Source organism: Protopterus annectens, chromosome 4.part0 (genome assembly GCF_019279795.1).
Source record: "Protopterus annectens isolate FY-2018-M chromosome 4.part0, PAN1.0, whole genome shotgun sequence".
In the NCBI taxonomy this organism is placed as follows: Eukaryota; Metazoa; Chordata; order Ceratodontiformes; family Protopteridae; genus Protopterus; species Protopterus annectens.
The window spans coordinates 386,463,657-386,479,577 of NC_056733.1; the positions used below are offsets into that span (position 1 = coordinate 386,463,657).

General features: G+C 36.1%; 1 protein-coding gene across 1 annotated transcript in view; it reads left to right on the forward strand.

Moving 5' to 3' along the window:
- Positions 1-15,921, forward strand: part of LOC122799348 (transmembrane protein 132D-like) — a 2,658,181-nt gene that overhangs the window by 2,581,153 nt on the left and 61,107 nt on the right. Inside the window, exon 7 of the mRNA XM_044068340.1 lies at positions 13,828-14,019. Within this exon, the coding sequence (XP_043924275.1) occupies positions 13,828-14,019 (192 nt within the window). The remainder of the gene's footprint in view (positions 1-13,827; positions 14,020-15,921) is intronic.

Consider the following 15,921-nt stretch of genomic DNA (forward strand, 5'->3'; position numbering starts at 1 on the left):
TTCAGTTTCGAATTCTGGGTGATACTTTTTTGTTTCCACAGTTAAATATTTCTCAGGTGACTCCCAAATAATGTAATACCCTTTGACATCTTTGACATATAGTAGCATTTTTCAAACAACATTCCCTACAAGGTACATAGAAAACCTAAGTCTTTGGGGAAACTACACAGAAAGCAGATGTGTGTGCAGCATAGTTAGCTTAACTTTCAAATCATAGCATATTCGGCCAAATGCACACTTTTTATATAAGACTGCACATGTATTTAAATGCTACATATTTATTAAAAAGATAATTGTAGTGTAATTTTTTTTTTAAAGAATTGCTTACATTTTTCTTCATTCAGTACAGCTTTAACTCAGCTTAGTTCTCATCCTCTAAATTTCCCTTTTAAAAGAACAGTTACATTTTCACAACTTTTCAAAGTAGCAATCTGACCAGACCTGCAGCCAAAGAATAATTTTTGAAGGGAAATCCCTGACCACTTTCAACATCCATAGAGGGATGCATGCCTAAATTTCCTGCAAACAGTCAATCAGTCAGGATGCAGATGTCTTGCAAAACCCAATAAAAGGACTAACCTAAAAGGACTATCCATGTCACTTTGCAAATCCTCCTTGGTCCATAAAAGCATTCTTCAGAAAAGTGGTCCCCAACCACTGGGCCGTGGACCGGTACCATGCTGCAGATAATTTGGTACCGGACTGCACAGAAACTATTAGGCAGGGAGTGAAAACAAAAAAGTGAATGTGTGTGTGTGTGTGTGTGTGTGTGTGTGTGTGTGTGTGTGTGTGTGTGTGTGTGTGTGTGTGTGTGTGTGTGTTTATGTTTCTGTCTGCATGTGTGAGTGAATGCGTGCGTGTATGAAAGCAGAGGAGACTTTGTGTGAAAGAGTGAGAGAGAGAGTGTGATCAATCTTGTGTGAGTGAATGCGTGCATGAAAGCAGAGAAAACTGTTTGTGAGAAATTGAGAGTGAGAACAATCCTGTGTAAATGAATACGTACATAAAAGCAGAGTGTGTGTGTGTGTGTGTGTGCGTGTGTGTGTGTGTGTAAGTGAGACACACAGAGAGAAAGAGAGAGAGAGAGGGAGAGAGAGAGAGAAAGTGAAGAATGAAAGCATTCCCAGGTAACAGGAGTAGCATCAGTTAAGAGGTTTGAGTACCTCTGGACCATACTTCTCAACCTCTCGCACAATAACTCTGGACAGAGGACTCTCAACCTCTGGGCACAAAAAAACCTGGATAAAGCCAAAAATAATAAGGGGACAAAGCCTCAAAAATAGGAACAAATTTTAAATATTGCTCTTACAAACTTAGAAAGTTGCTAGATTCAGAAAAAAAGTTTTCCATTAGGTTTGCTACCTCTCAACCTCTCACACAGTAAATCTGGACAGAGCCACAAATAAGAGGGACAGATTTTAAATATTGCTCTTATAAACATAGAAAGTTGCTAGATTCAGAAAAAGGTTTCCATTAGGTTTGTGTACCTCTCCACCATACCTCTCAACCTCTCATACAATAAATCTGGACAGGTTTGTTTATTGTGTTGCCTCTAGATTTCTTTATTGGATTACAAGCTTATATGTACCATACAACTCTTTTAGTAGGAAGTATTATATTCAGTAAATAAAAAAATGATAAGCAACACTGTAATCTTGTATAACAACATTTTGATAAACCAAAACGATAATTATGTTTAATGCCACATATTAAAGGACATAGAGTTAGAGACACTAATGTTAACTACATCTAAATAATATGCACATTTAAAAAGTAGCTTGAGGTGTACAGTATGCTTATCCTACCAATTCATTTGGTTTAACAGACACCGAGGAGTATATTAAGAATACTCAATATGATAATTTATACAATATGTATATTACAAATGTGTCTGAGATAAAGGCATGTAAACTAAAAATAAGCATGACATAGATGATTATATGTTTAATATACAATCTCCTTGGTGTAAACATATAAGAACTTCTTTTTTTTTTTTTTTTTTTGCGAATATGAATATCCCAGACAAGCCCTGAGCAAGATATAATCATAAAAGAGGGGGCAGCCCCCAAAATCAGTTTTAAGCAATTCTGATTCAAATTTTTTTTTTTTTTCAAATTCTAAGAACACTGATGAAGGATCTTCTAATACTGCAATTAAAACTGTTGTAGGATGCATAGAAAACAGAATGCTCATATTATATTGTTTTCATATTCCTGTAGTCAATATCAATAAATATTTTCCAGTGATGGCATGTGCTGGATTTTCTTCCATTTTTTTGAAATGGGACTAGTCCATGTACCAACATCCTGTGGGTACTCCTATGTATTTATACAGAATACAGCACTGGGACCACTATTGATTTACAGTCTTTGCTTGTTGTCATTTCATAAAAAAATAGTAAGACTTTTGCGGCAGAATCTTTGTATGTAGATGCTTTCCTGACAGGATTGTTTAAAGATAAGGATGATGTCTCTATTCTTATAACAGTGGACAGCATTTTTACAAGTGGAGGCTGTTTCAGTTCAGATGTTTAAAAGCAATACTGCTGGGAAAACAACTGAGCAAGATTTATTTGAATGAACAGAATATCTTAAGAAATTCCAAGCAGCGGTGTGGCATCTCAAATATATAAAAATCTATTCCACTACCAATATAGAACCTTGAGGTATGCAGGTTGTTTGGAGGCTAGAGTAAGCACTTTGGAAAAATTATTGCTGTAGAAATGGCATTTGGTGCAATATGTTGCAACATTAATATTTGTGAATAGTCGGATTCAGTATTGTGAACACCTGGTTAGTTTGCTTGTTGTGCAAGTAAATTTGTGTTTAACAGATGCCAAGGACTATATTAACCATTCTCAGTAAGATAATTTGTAAAATGCACATGTTAAAAGTATGTTTGAAAGAGAAACAGACCTAAAGGCACATGAACAAAATAAAAATATATAACTGATATCAATGGCTCTAGTTTAATAGATACTTTACTTGGCATAAACATAAAGAAACTGTTTGTTGTAATCTAATCCAGAGATGCCAGACAAATTCAGAGCAGAAAACAAAATTAAAATGTGAGACAGGCCCCAAAATATAGAAATGTATCTTTTTCAGATTCTGCAAACACTGATGAAGAATCCTGTAACACAGGTGTTGAATTAGAACTGATAAATACTGCACAGAAAACAAAATTACCAAATTATGTTGATCATTTTTTGTTGTTGCACAGGATGAATAAATATCTTTCTGGTGATGGCTTGTGCTAAATTTCATTGCATTGCTTGTGTACGGTATTAAATAATGACCTACTCCTTATTGTCATGTTCTGCTTCTCTTGGTTACAAAATAAAGGGGTGATATGTAGCACTGGGGTAGTGAAATGACTCGCCACCTACCCTTTCAGCAAAGACACACGCCTCCATATTTAGAGTCGCCAATCAACTAACATTTACAGGAGGTGTGCAGAAACTAGAATTGCCAATCAACCAACATTTATAGGAGGTGAGCAGAAACAGGAGTGCACAGAGCAAACTCATGCAGACACAGGGAGACAATGCAGACTCAGCAATGATAGTGATCAGAGGACAGGATTGAACCTGAAAGCTACATGGTACAGATCATAACCACTGTACTGCCCTAACTAATGAGATACCGTGCTATTATGTATGTACGCATCATTCACAGTCAGGGTAAGTAAAATACACACTGCATCATAGCTCTGGCATGCATGTATTTTTGTAATGCTTTACTATTTTCAGTGCTTAGTCTGCAAATATGTAATATCCAGAAATATCTTTATGCTACAGGCATGCATTAATGTTTTAAAATAGGCATCTGCTGCTGTTTTAAATGCATAGCATTATATAATCATGCCTGGTAGTCTGAAGGTCTCTTGGGTTTTCCTTACATGTCTACACTGAAGGTGTCTAACAACAGATTGATGTACATAGCATAAATGTGATTTTTTTTTTCTCCACTAATGCTAGATTACCTCAATAAACATTATTCTAATCTTGGATAATCTTATTTTAAATACTCTTTTACTTTGTTTTCTTAAGCATCTGTAAGTCATTAAACCTTGTCCCACTATGATTTAGCCAGATTAAACCAAGGGGGGTTTTTCATTGCTAAACTGAATTATTCTTTATCTGCCATAACAGATAAAGGAAATCCAAAATGTGTGAGCAGAAGAATGATTAATTGGTAGCTATTATTCTGATAAGGAAAATGCATGTTACAGTTTGAAACAAAGACTTCTATTTTGTTTTCATTTTTTGTCAGCTGTACCACCAAAATACACATTTTCTCTTAGTTAAAATATACTATCACACCAAAATACACATTTTCCCTTAGTTAAAATATACTGTCACACCAAAATACACATTTTCTCTTAGTTAAAAAATACTATCATGTTATGTCATGACTCTGAGAACTCTTTAAAAAAATATTTTTTTTTCTCAGAAAGTAGGAATCACTGACTATCTCTTTTAACAAGGAATGCTTACCATCTCTATCTGTTGCTAGATGCAAAAGAAACTTTTCTTCTGTTTAATTTCTCCAAGAATTTTACATTTTTAATACCATGATGAGAATGGACTCCATTTCGAAGTCATGGTATGATTATAGTTTAGAAAAGTAGTATTTTCCAGTCTTTGATGTTAGCCAAGAGTGCTCTTCTCAGCAACCACAATGTGCCCAGAATTGCTTCCTTCTGTAATTCATACAGGCTTACATGTAGCATATCTAATTATTACTGCAAACTCTTTTTTATAAGACTCATTCTTCCTACTACTGCTGGAGCAACTGAACTGCTGTCTTTCTTCCACATTGCTCTTGTTTCTGCCTATAAATCCTGATTTTTATGACTTTGTGTGTCACAGTATATACCACACTGCAATCACTAGTTGTAGCGATTTCAGTGATCGGTGCTGCTTTTATCTTTTTTGTCTTTCTCGCATCTGTTCTTTGAACTCTTGGTAATGGACTATCTCATATGATATAAACTTCATCATTCTCGACAATGCTTTGTGGTTCATGTTTTCACTACTTCTCGGTGCAACAGTCTTGTCAAATTATTGTACCTTTCAGTATACTGGCCTTTGCCATGAGTAAATCACATCCTGCAATGTGTGACTGTTTTCAGTTTGTTTTTACAGAACCTGCACTTGTCTGGTCCTGCCACCCTTTCACTGGATTTTGTAAAACGTCATGTACATAGTCCACTGCCCTAGGCCACCATTATTAGCCTTTCATCTTTTGGTTTCAGTTCATCTTTTCTTAACCATTAAAGTGCCAAATCTTGGTCAACCTGAGATTGTTCCAGGATATCTCTGTACTTGCCACTATATTTATGTATTTTTCAATTTTCTTTCCTTGTCATCTGATCCTTTTCCTTATATTATTTCTGCTGTTTTGGGGACACTCAATTACTGTCTGATTTTTGTCTACTTCTAATTTGATTTCCATTCCCACGTGATAACAAAATATTTCTGGTAAACTAAGCAAAGATGTCAACTTAGATTTCTTTTACTCATGTTTTAAAATATTCACTATGTTTGGATCAGTGAAGTCAGCAGATATATATGTAGTCCCACAATATCTATACAAGTAATCAGTTTCAAGGAGGCCCATACCTCCTTCAGAGTGAAGAATATATAATTTTGGTATACAATTATTTTTATTTATCATTTGATAAGCATGAAACTTGTTTCTTGTGTTCATTTCCAGTCAATCCAATACTTTTTAGGGCCAGTCAATCACCCCCCCCCAAGCTGTAAGTTAGAATAGGAAGAGCAAATTAAATTATAGTTTGGACTTTATTCCTAGATGTCAAGGTAGTTTTCAATATAAATTTTCAATATTAGTTTTAGTCTGTTGAATTATTTCTTACCAAACTTTATTCTCATTTGTTCATGTTTTATTGTCGATTCATCATATATTCCCAAATATTTATACACTCCCTCCTGCACAAATTTCTTTATATCACATTACTGTCCCAGGTTAGTGCTTTCTTAGTGTTGCAGCTTTCTTGTTTTAAATGTTGCATTTGCACATTTATTAACACCAAATATCATTCTTATTTCATCTGAGAAAATTTTAACCACTTGTAGTTGTGCTTTCACCTCCTGATCTGATAAACTATGCAATTTTAAGTTATCTACAAAGAGTAGATGAGAAATCTTTAAACAAGGTTGTTTCCTGGGAGACAAATTTTTATCATAGCCTAATCTATGTAAATAGTGGTGAAAAAGAATTGTCCTGGAATACCCCCCCTTTGAATTTGTATCCCTGGGATAATAATTTGTCTTTTGTCATGGCTTACCTGTAAAGTAGTTTACCACTGTTTCATGGTCAATGTGTAATGTAATTGATCAACGGAGGGTATATCTTACACATCTGTAAGCATTCCTTTATCCTTGAATGTGGGATGCTGTCAAATGCTTTTTTTATAATCTATCCAAGCCATATTTAAATCCTCCTTTTTATGGCTTTTTAGCAACGAATGATCCTTTGTTCCATATGACATTTTTTGTTGCCCTTTTGTTCTATTGCCATATTTGATTTTTTTTCTAAATGACTATAAACTATGTCTGCATCACTTCCAGTATATAAATTGTATATTGACAGAGGGCAAGTTATTGGTCTATAGTTTTTAGGATGGCTTGTAGGTTCATTTTTACGGAGGATTATTGTTTTTTCTTGTTGCTAATCAGCTTGGTGTCCATTTGGAATGCACATATAAATAATACTTACCCGGGGCTAAATATTATAGGTTCATAAGTTCATAGGTAGGTACTAGGCTATCAGCCAAAGGGCCTAAGTAAGCCTAGCCAACAAGGTTTCTGGCTTACACCACCCAAGAAAGTTAATTTCCTGTGCCCCTGTAAAGCAGAGCGAGAGAAGTGATCCCTGGGGTGTATTTCCTATTTCCCATCCACTCATCAAGATTTTTCTTGAAGAGTGCTAATGAGAAACTTTGCTTGACACAGATGGGTAGCTTGTTCCAGAGTATAGGAAGTCTCTGGGACAGGAATCTATCCCTCCAGCATGTCCTGTTTATTGTGGTGACAAGGTTTAGGTCCCTAGAGCGTGTAACTCAGAGGGATTGGGATTTTTTTAGGGGTAGCATGTCCAACAGCTCTGGGTTTAACACAGCTTTATATGTTAGGCAGAGATCTCCTCGGAGTAGCCGATATGCTACAGAGTAAAGATGGAGTTTTTTGAGACGGTCAGTGTAGGGCATCTGTTTGAGGCCAGTAATCCTCTTTGTGAGGTACTTCTGTGGCTGCAGATGTCTTGTGAGGTACATTCTAAAAGGGGCATTGTACTCTATAATGGGTCTAATGAGTGCCAAGTAGAGGGGACAATGACCTCTTTTTTCCTGGATGAGAACCCTTTTGTGATGAGGTGTGCCACGTAGAAGGATTTCCTGACTACTGTGACGATGTGATTATCAGACAAGAGACTACTGTCCACCTGGGTCCCAAGGTCTCTTATCACACATTTGGCATTAAGTAGACAGCTGTTTATGTGGTAGTTCATGGGTACATTGTTTTTACCAAAGGGGATGACAATGCACTTTTTGGCATTGAGCTTGAGGCAATGCCTCTGACACCAGGCATCTGTCTCAGTGAAGCCCTTCTGTAGGATGTCCACATCATTTGGGGACTCGATAATGGCTCCTAGTTTGCAGTCATCTACGAACTTCATTAGCCAGATGACTTCTGTGTTACCCTGTACTTCAGAGAAGTAGATGCCAAACAGGAGAGGTCCCAGGACTGAACCCTGTGGTACTCCACTTGTCACTGGTTTGAAGTCAGATTTGGAGTCTGCAACTTTTACAGTGTGGGTTCTGTCAGTGAGTCAGTTGGCAACCCATCTTGTGACATAGGGATTTATACCTAGTTAATGAGTTTAGCTATAATTCCAGAATGGGGGATGGTGTCAAAAGCCTTGGCGAGGTCAAGATATGCTGTTTGAACCACCTTACCCTCGTGTACAGCTTTGGTGACTGCCTCAAAGAAATTGATCAGGTTCAGAAGGCATGATCTGCCTTTCACAAACCCGAACTGGGTGTGGTCCAGAGTTTGGAGGTTACCAGTGTCTTTGTTTATGAGTTCCATGATGATACGTTCCATGGCCTTGCAGACCAGGCTTGTCAGGCTAATAGGGCAATAGTTCTCAGGATCAGTGGTGGCTCCCCCTTTGTGGAGTGGGATAACTGTTGCTGTGTGCCATTCAGTGGGCACAAAACCTGGCGTGAAACTATGATTGAACATGGTGCTTAGGTGGGGAGCCAGTTTGTTCTGAAGTTCATGTAAAATGCAGCCTGGGATGTTGTCCAGTACCATGGATGCTGTGTTTATGGTTTTAGAGTGTGCAGCTTTTACCTGCATAGATGTGATTACAGGGACTCTGCATTCTTCCTATGTAGATATGGGCCCTTTAGAGTGTGAGAGGGGGGTAAAGTCAGCACTGAACCTATCTGCCAGGATGTTAGCAATATCAGTTGGTTCTGTAATTTTCATGCCGTTGTGCTGTAACTTAGAGCAGATCTGGGTGTTGCCATTGAGATTCTTGACATAGCTATAGAATGCTTTGTGGTTGCCCTTAGAATCAGTGGTGATTTTATTTTGGTAGCTAGCTTTGGAGGATCTTATAAGGGATCTTAGCTTCTTACTGAGGCTGACCAAGGAGCTCCTCCACTCATGGGATTTTACTGTCTTTTGCAACAGTTTCTTCCTTCTGTTGTAGAGTTTGTTTATGGCAGGGGACCACCAGATTGGCTTTCGTTTTTTGGAGGTTAGCATAGTGTAATGATGTTAATACCTTTAGCCAGAAGTTATATACTATATATGGACCTGGGGTTTTCTAGTCAGGAACTTTTCTTAATTTTTTTTCTCAATTTCTCCAGCCATTAATTCATCCCATTTTACACCCTATACATTAGAACTCCTTACTGTTTCTTTCCATCCTTCTATCCATTCATTATCTTTGTTGTGTTCAACAGAATTTCCTAAATACTTCTCCAAAACATGTCTATTTTTTTGGCAGTGTTTTTATTTCTTTTACTTTATTTCCCATTTGTCTATAAAATCTTTTAGGGGTCATCAATGAATTGCTATTTTGTTCCTTTATATGCCTTTATATTTATTTGCATATCTTCTGTTTCTCTGTCTGTACTAAAGGTTTTAATTTATTATTGGCAATAGTGTATGATAAATGGTGGTCTGTTTTGATACTGTGCATTGCTTTTACCATGTCTATCTCTCCAAGTATTTTTGATGATCTGTTCCCGTTTCTGTTCTTCTAACACTGATACTTCTTGTCTTAATTGCTTTATACGTTTCCATGATGGCATTTTACTTGTTCCCTCCACTCCCTTGCTACTCTGTGTTTTTGTGTTAGCACTTTATCCATTATTTGTTTAGCTACACAGTAATGCATATTTATTTCTGTTATGTGTGAATTTCTCATCATAGTCCCAATTACTGTGTGTTCATTTGTTTTACTAGTCTTCTAACATTTTGGGTCTTATTTACTTTCTGCAATGTATTTCCTCCATCTGTCTTAATATGTCTATCCATGTCTATTAAATCAAGCAAGTCTTCCCTTAAATCATTTCTTCTGGTCTGACAGCATCTTCTTTGCTCTTTGTTTCCAGTGGATATTCTACAGATAGTTCCAAAAAATCTTCTTGTAACATATTCTATTCAGATGCTCCATGCTTCATCTACTGCTCCCGCATATGAGTCAGAGTTGCCACTGTTTCCTGCTCCTTCCCTTACTGTGCAAATTCAACTGTACTTTTGTACCTGTCTCCTACAGAAGGCTCCAGAGCATCATCCTGTGACAAACCTTCTTCAGATGCCGCCTTCTCCACCTGCTGCTCATTAATCTTGGGAGCCATGATTCCATCATTCTGCAAAATTACCTGTGTAAAATTCTCTACTCTAAATCCTTCACTTTACAGATACTCCATGACTTCGGTTTCTATTTGATTAACTTCTACCTTTCTAATCCTCTTTTTCTACACACACACCCTTTGTTTTCTTATTTTCCTGATGTAAAATGTTCCATATCCATGAACCTTTACCTGTATCTCTCTTCAAATATATCTGGAAATGTTTTTATTTGTATTGATTAGTTTGGCTTTTTCCTTTCCATAAATACTGTACATTACCAGATGTGTTTTTTTTCTTTCCTATACCCATGTTTCTTTTTTTATACCTTCCAAAAATCTCTGTTTTTATCTTTATATATTTTACACTTCCTCTGTCCCTTCTTTTTCCAGGTGGTCCAAAGTGTCATTGTCTATGTAATTTTTTTTGTGGATTTGTTGTATTAATTAATGCAATTTTTTATTTAAAGATATTTTTGCAAGCATTTTTATTTCTTCTAATATCTTTCTTAATCTTTCTGAATACCTTGTATCTGAAAATGCTGAGCTTTTTGCAAAATAGCAACAATACATAATGTCTTCCTTATCTTCAGTGGTCCACATTGTCATCTTTATGGCTCTTTCCTGACATGCCAGTTTTTGTTTATTTGTGGACTACTTTTTCCTTCTACCACAGTGGGGCCATCTTTCCTCAGAGCCCAGCCTAACCCTGTTGCAAGAATGTTGCCATGTTGTGAGGATTCTACATTTTTTCCCAGTCCTGGCACTGGTGTATACACCAAGATTGGACACTTTTTTGTCCTGGAACCTATGCACCCAGCTGCCTTTTTTACTTTTTAACCTACCTTTCTCCATGATATATAAACTCCAGTCTATATATATATATATATATATATATATATATATATATATATATATATATATATATATAAAATCAGTCCTGTCTTGGTGAGACCTTGCAAAACAGGGTCCACCTCATGAAGGTACTCTCCAAGACTTGTGGACGAATTCAGTTCTAGTAATGCTACTCTCCTTTTATTGCTGATTTCATCTCTCCATTCATATCCCTCTATATGAAATCAATTTATCCAGATGATATTGGTCAATTAATAAAGGATTAACTAACATTGATATCCCTGTACCTGCTGCAGTAAAAGCTGCTGTTAAACCTCCAGAATCAGTGCTGTCTAAAATCAAATCAACCAACAGCATGTTTCCTATGAGAGCCCCATCTCCCCATAGCCATAGCCCTGTCCAGTAGGGCTTTGACCCACACATCTCAAAATGCTATAACAAACTTAAAGTCACCATAACACATGTACAAGGACAAGTTCCTGATGCTCTCATGGGCTAAAAAAAGTTTCCGTTTGCAGACAGCAGTTTTAAATATATGGAGCCCAATAATGAATTGGTAAAAATGATGATTATCATTTTGAAGTAAATGCTAAATGAAGGATTCTGGCTTTAATGCTGCTGTAATTTTTACCTACGCTTTGCTTATATATTACAATATTAAAAAAAAACTTTAGGAACAACCAACTATTTAAGAAAACCTGATCATTAATCAAAATTCTTTTATATATCTTAGTATTAACATATAGCATTGAGTATTTTGTACACTCACACAGTCCAAATGGACTGAAAAAAAATTGATCTTTTCTATGTAGTTGAGGCTAAGACCATTTACAAGTACCCTGTCTTTATGTCACTGGTCATTATGGGAGGTGCTCCTTTACAGCCTTGGCAGACTCTGGCATGACAGCTCAATGATCTTACTTCCTGAGAAAAGAAATACTGCCATCCTTCTTTATGAATGAACATCACTAGTGAAGCTATTGATACTTAGATCTAGTACTGCACACAAATGATACTTCTCTTTTAGTTCATCCTCATAAAGTAGTTAATCTATTTGCGTACACTATATACAGCCCAGCTGACTAACTGGTACCTGTATAGACAATAAGCTGAACCAGATTTTAGTCAATTCACTTATCTATAAAACAATTACAATTAGTGCCCCCCACACACACATTTTCATAAAGAACTTGGATAAAGATCAGTCTTCATCACACTATGTTCTATAACTGGCCAGTAGTTCTCCAAGAAAGTAAATTCAATCTATCTAGTTGCAAAAAAAATGCTTCCTTAAAAATAGTGCCTGCTGCCTGGAACTCCTTCCACTTGAAATAAGAATTATACACAATTACCAAACCCATTAGATAAAACATAAAAACTATATCTAAAAAAGAATATGCATGCCAGTGCTACACTGACAATGGCTAGTCAACCAAACCAATCCTCAGCTACAACTCCACTATCATTATACTTGTCCTGAAACTTAAAAAAAAAAAAAAAAGATGGTAAGTAATTTTCTAGTTGTACATGCCTTTTTGCACTATCTGTCATAATTGCTATAACATATAAAGAGTTAGCCTGATGTCATGTCAAACAAATGTCCAACAAGGTGGAAGTTACAGGACAAATAGACTGTACAAGTCTCCCCACTCCTGAAAGTTCCCTTATTTCCTAACAATGTCCATCCTGGCAGTAATTATTGCAGTTAGAAAACGGGCTAGTTTTCATGAAATAACATGTGATACATGATGCATTTATCAACATTGTCACCTCACAAGCAGAGGTCCTCCAGTCTGATTCTGTGGTTCCTTCTGTTTAGAGTCAGCATATCCTTACAGTAAGTGGACTGGTGAATCTAAATTGTGTGTGTGTGTGTGTGTGTGTGTGTGTGTGTGTGTGTGTGTGTGTGTGTGTGTGTGTGTGTGTGTGTGTGTGTGTGTGTGTGTCTGTCTGTCTGCGTGTGTGCATGTATATGTGTTTGCGTGTGTGTGTGTGTGTGTGTGTGTGTGTGTGTGTGTGTGTGTGTGTGTGTGTGTGTGTGTGTGTGTATATGCATGTGTGTTTGTGAATGTGTGTGTGTTTTTGTGTATGCGTGTGTGTTTTTGTGTGTTTGTGGGTGTGTGTGTGTGTGTGTGTGTGTGTGTGTGTGTGTGTGTGTGTGTGTGTGTGTGTGTGTGTGTGTGTGTGTGTGCGCATGCGGACACATGTGTGTGTGTGTGTGTGTGTGTGTGTGTGTGTATATATTTCTCACAAAAAATATGGCCATTATTTATTAAGATAACCTATTCCAAGTCTGGAATATTTAGAATCTATTTCTGTTTATTCACTAACAAAAAATAGTGCTGTATAGGATGAATAATGATTAGCTTTGTCATTGTACGGCCAAGAAAAAAGTAAAAAACTAGTAACCAGAAGCCACAACCAGGATTCTTCTATAAAATGAAATATGTTATTTATTTATGACCAAACCAATTAAGCAGTTTCGTCCTTAACACAAACAGGGCTTAATCAGAATCCCCAAAGCAGTGTCTGGTTAAGGGACTTGCTTAAGTTCACACAACAGACACATAAGGAATTATAGAATCAAGCCCTGTATCACAGCCATAACTCTGTACCAAATGGTGGTCACCCAAATCAAGCCTTAAGTCATTATACTAACAGAGGTACTATTAATCACTGACAGGTGATGTAAGCCATTTCTAAGCAAGACTAGTAGTGTAATACAGTGCAGCTACTTTTTGCCAGCCATTGAATCTATTGCAGTTAGTAGAATGTTTAGTAAATTTACCAGCTTAGTCAGTGAGTACTAGTATTAAAACAGATAACAGGGTATGACACATTTTATTTCTGCTCCAAAAGAACAAAAAAAAAGTTTTAAAATGGCATATTTAATGATGTAGTGACATGTCAAAGGTGTTTTAAATTGCTAGTAAACAACATTCTCTGTAGAAAAACTTGTACTTTAAAAGTTTTTTTATTTATTTATTTTGTTCTGAAAGCTGGTTCTGTTATCATATAAATTTCATGCATTTCCTAATTCATTAATCAATAATGATATATTCTTGTTTATTTTTTCAGGTCCTGTCTCCACTGTCAGATTCCATCCTTGCTGAGAAGACAGTGACGGTGTTTGATGATAAGGTGACAATCACAGACATTGGAGTTCAGTTGATAGCTGGACTTTCACTATCACTTCAGCCTGGAGCTGGGAGCAATGGAGCAGCTTATGTCACTGCAGTCGCTCAAGAACTTCTTCATGTTCCAAAACAGGTGCTACTAATGGTCACATTGTGATTGTCATGGGTTACAAGGGAAACCGTTCACGTCAAAGCTACATTTCTGTTAGAAGGCACCCCAAACCACCAAGCTCAAGAGCTTTATGTGATAATATCCTATCTCAAAATGGCAACATAAATATTAGAATCATAAACAAACTTTCAGAAGATTTGTTGTGTGTGAGATCCATAGTCTGTCCATTTTCTCACCTTTATCCCAATATAGTATTAGCATAGTAAAAAATATAAAAATATTTTAAACATGTATTTCTTAATGCTGAATATTTTGATGTGCAGTAGCTATGGTTGCTCAAAATCTTAGCTTTTTATTTATATTATATTTTCATTCCATGTTCCAAATGACTATTTGGAAATTTGTAGTTTTACATTTGGGTTTCAATATTTTAATTGGTTACCTTTTTAAATTAAAAAAGCAAAATACAATTCAGAGTGATCCAAATACCATTTGCCCTCAAAACAAAAAAGAAGCCAAACTGTGTTGAATAGTTTAATCAATTCTGGTACCTCAGCCTTCGCCTTCTCATGGAATGCATCTGATATACAAAACACCCCTTTTATAGCACACAATAAAACCATTTGCATAAGCAATTGATTACAATGAAACAATTTTTTTTTTAAATTGTTCTTCTTAAAGCCCAAACTTTCTTTTTTACCAAAAAAACCTCTTGTTTCCTGACTTAACCTTTTATATATGAAAAATATAACAATTTCCATGAAAAAATATATATGTATATTTTTTGTATAAAATGCTTTTATATAAAAATACTTATGTTTATTGCATTTCAAAATATTGCACATAAATGAATTGTATAACTTCATACTTCTAAATTCATCCCATTGGGAGAAAGAGTGTTATAATTTATGATAAATCTAGATTCCATTTCCAATGATCTGTTATGAAAACCTGCATTATTGTCACCCATATCATTCGGTTTCCCCAGAACACAAAAAATAAACCCATCAGAAAGTCCCCTATGTTGTTCCCAAAAATGATTGGCCACCGGACTATCTACTCTTTTGTGTCTGATGTCTCCCAAATGCTCCAGAATTCTACGTTTGACTCTCCTTCTGGTCTGCCCAATATACCATTTCTGCTTGGCACAACTGCAACCTATGATATAAACCACCCCAGAAGAATTGCAATCAAAATATTCCAAAGCATTGTATCTTAACATTGTTAATTCTAGTTCCATCAAGGTTTCTAACTTTAACACACACCTTACATTTCCCACACCGGTAAGTTCCTACCCTACTGTACTTTAAGAAGAACAATTTAAAAAAAAAATAATTGTTTCATTGTAATCAATTGCTTATGCAAATGGTTTTATTGTGTGTTATAAAAGGGGTGTTTTGTGTATCAGATGCATTCCATGAGAAGGCGAAGGCTGAGGTACCAGAATTTGTTAAACTATTCAACACAGTTTGGCTGCTTTTTTGTTTTGAGCGCAAATGGTATTTGGATTTTGATTCTATTTGGAGTGTTTAATTTACAATTCAGAGTGACCAAATACAGCAATAAAATCATAATTAATAATAACATTTAAAAAAAATGCCTGGACCAGTAAATTCAAATGTACATAAAAACTTAGTGACATAGTTCACAATACAAACCACTATCATGCTTGTTTAAGTGCATTTGAGGTAGTTTTAAGCTTGTTAAAGGTGCGGATCTCTCCCTCCCTCCCTTCCTCACTGAGGCAGGTAGCTCTTTAGAGTCAGTGCTCAGAAGTCAGTACATGAACTCCAATTATTTGTAACCAGACCCTTGAAATCATTTGTGGACCCTTTTTGATGGAGCTTAGATGTGAATGTGAGGTTCTTAATAATCCATGTCACCAGATACTGACAACTCCATTTAAATGAAAAAAGAAACCTG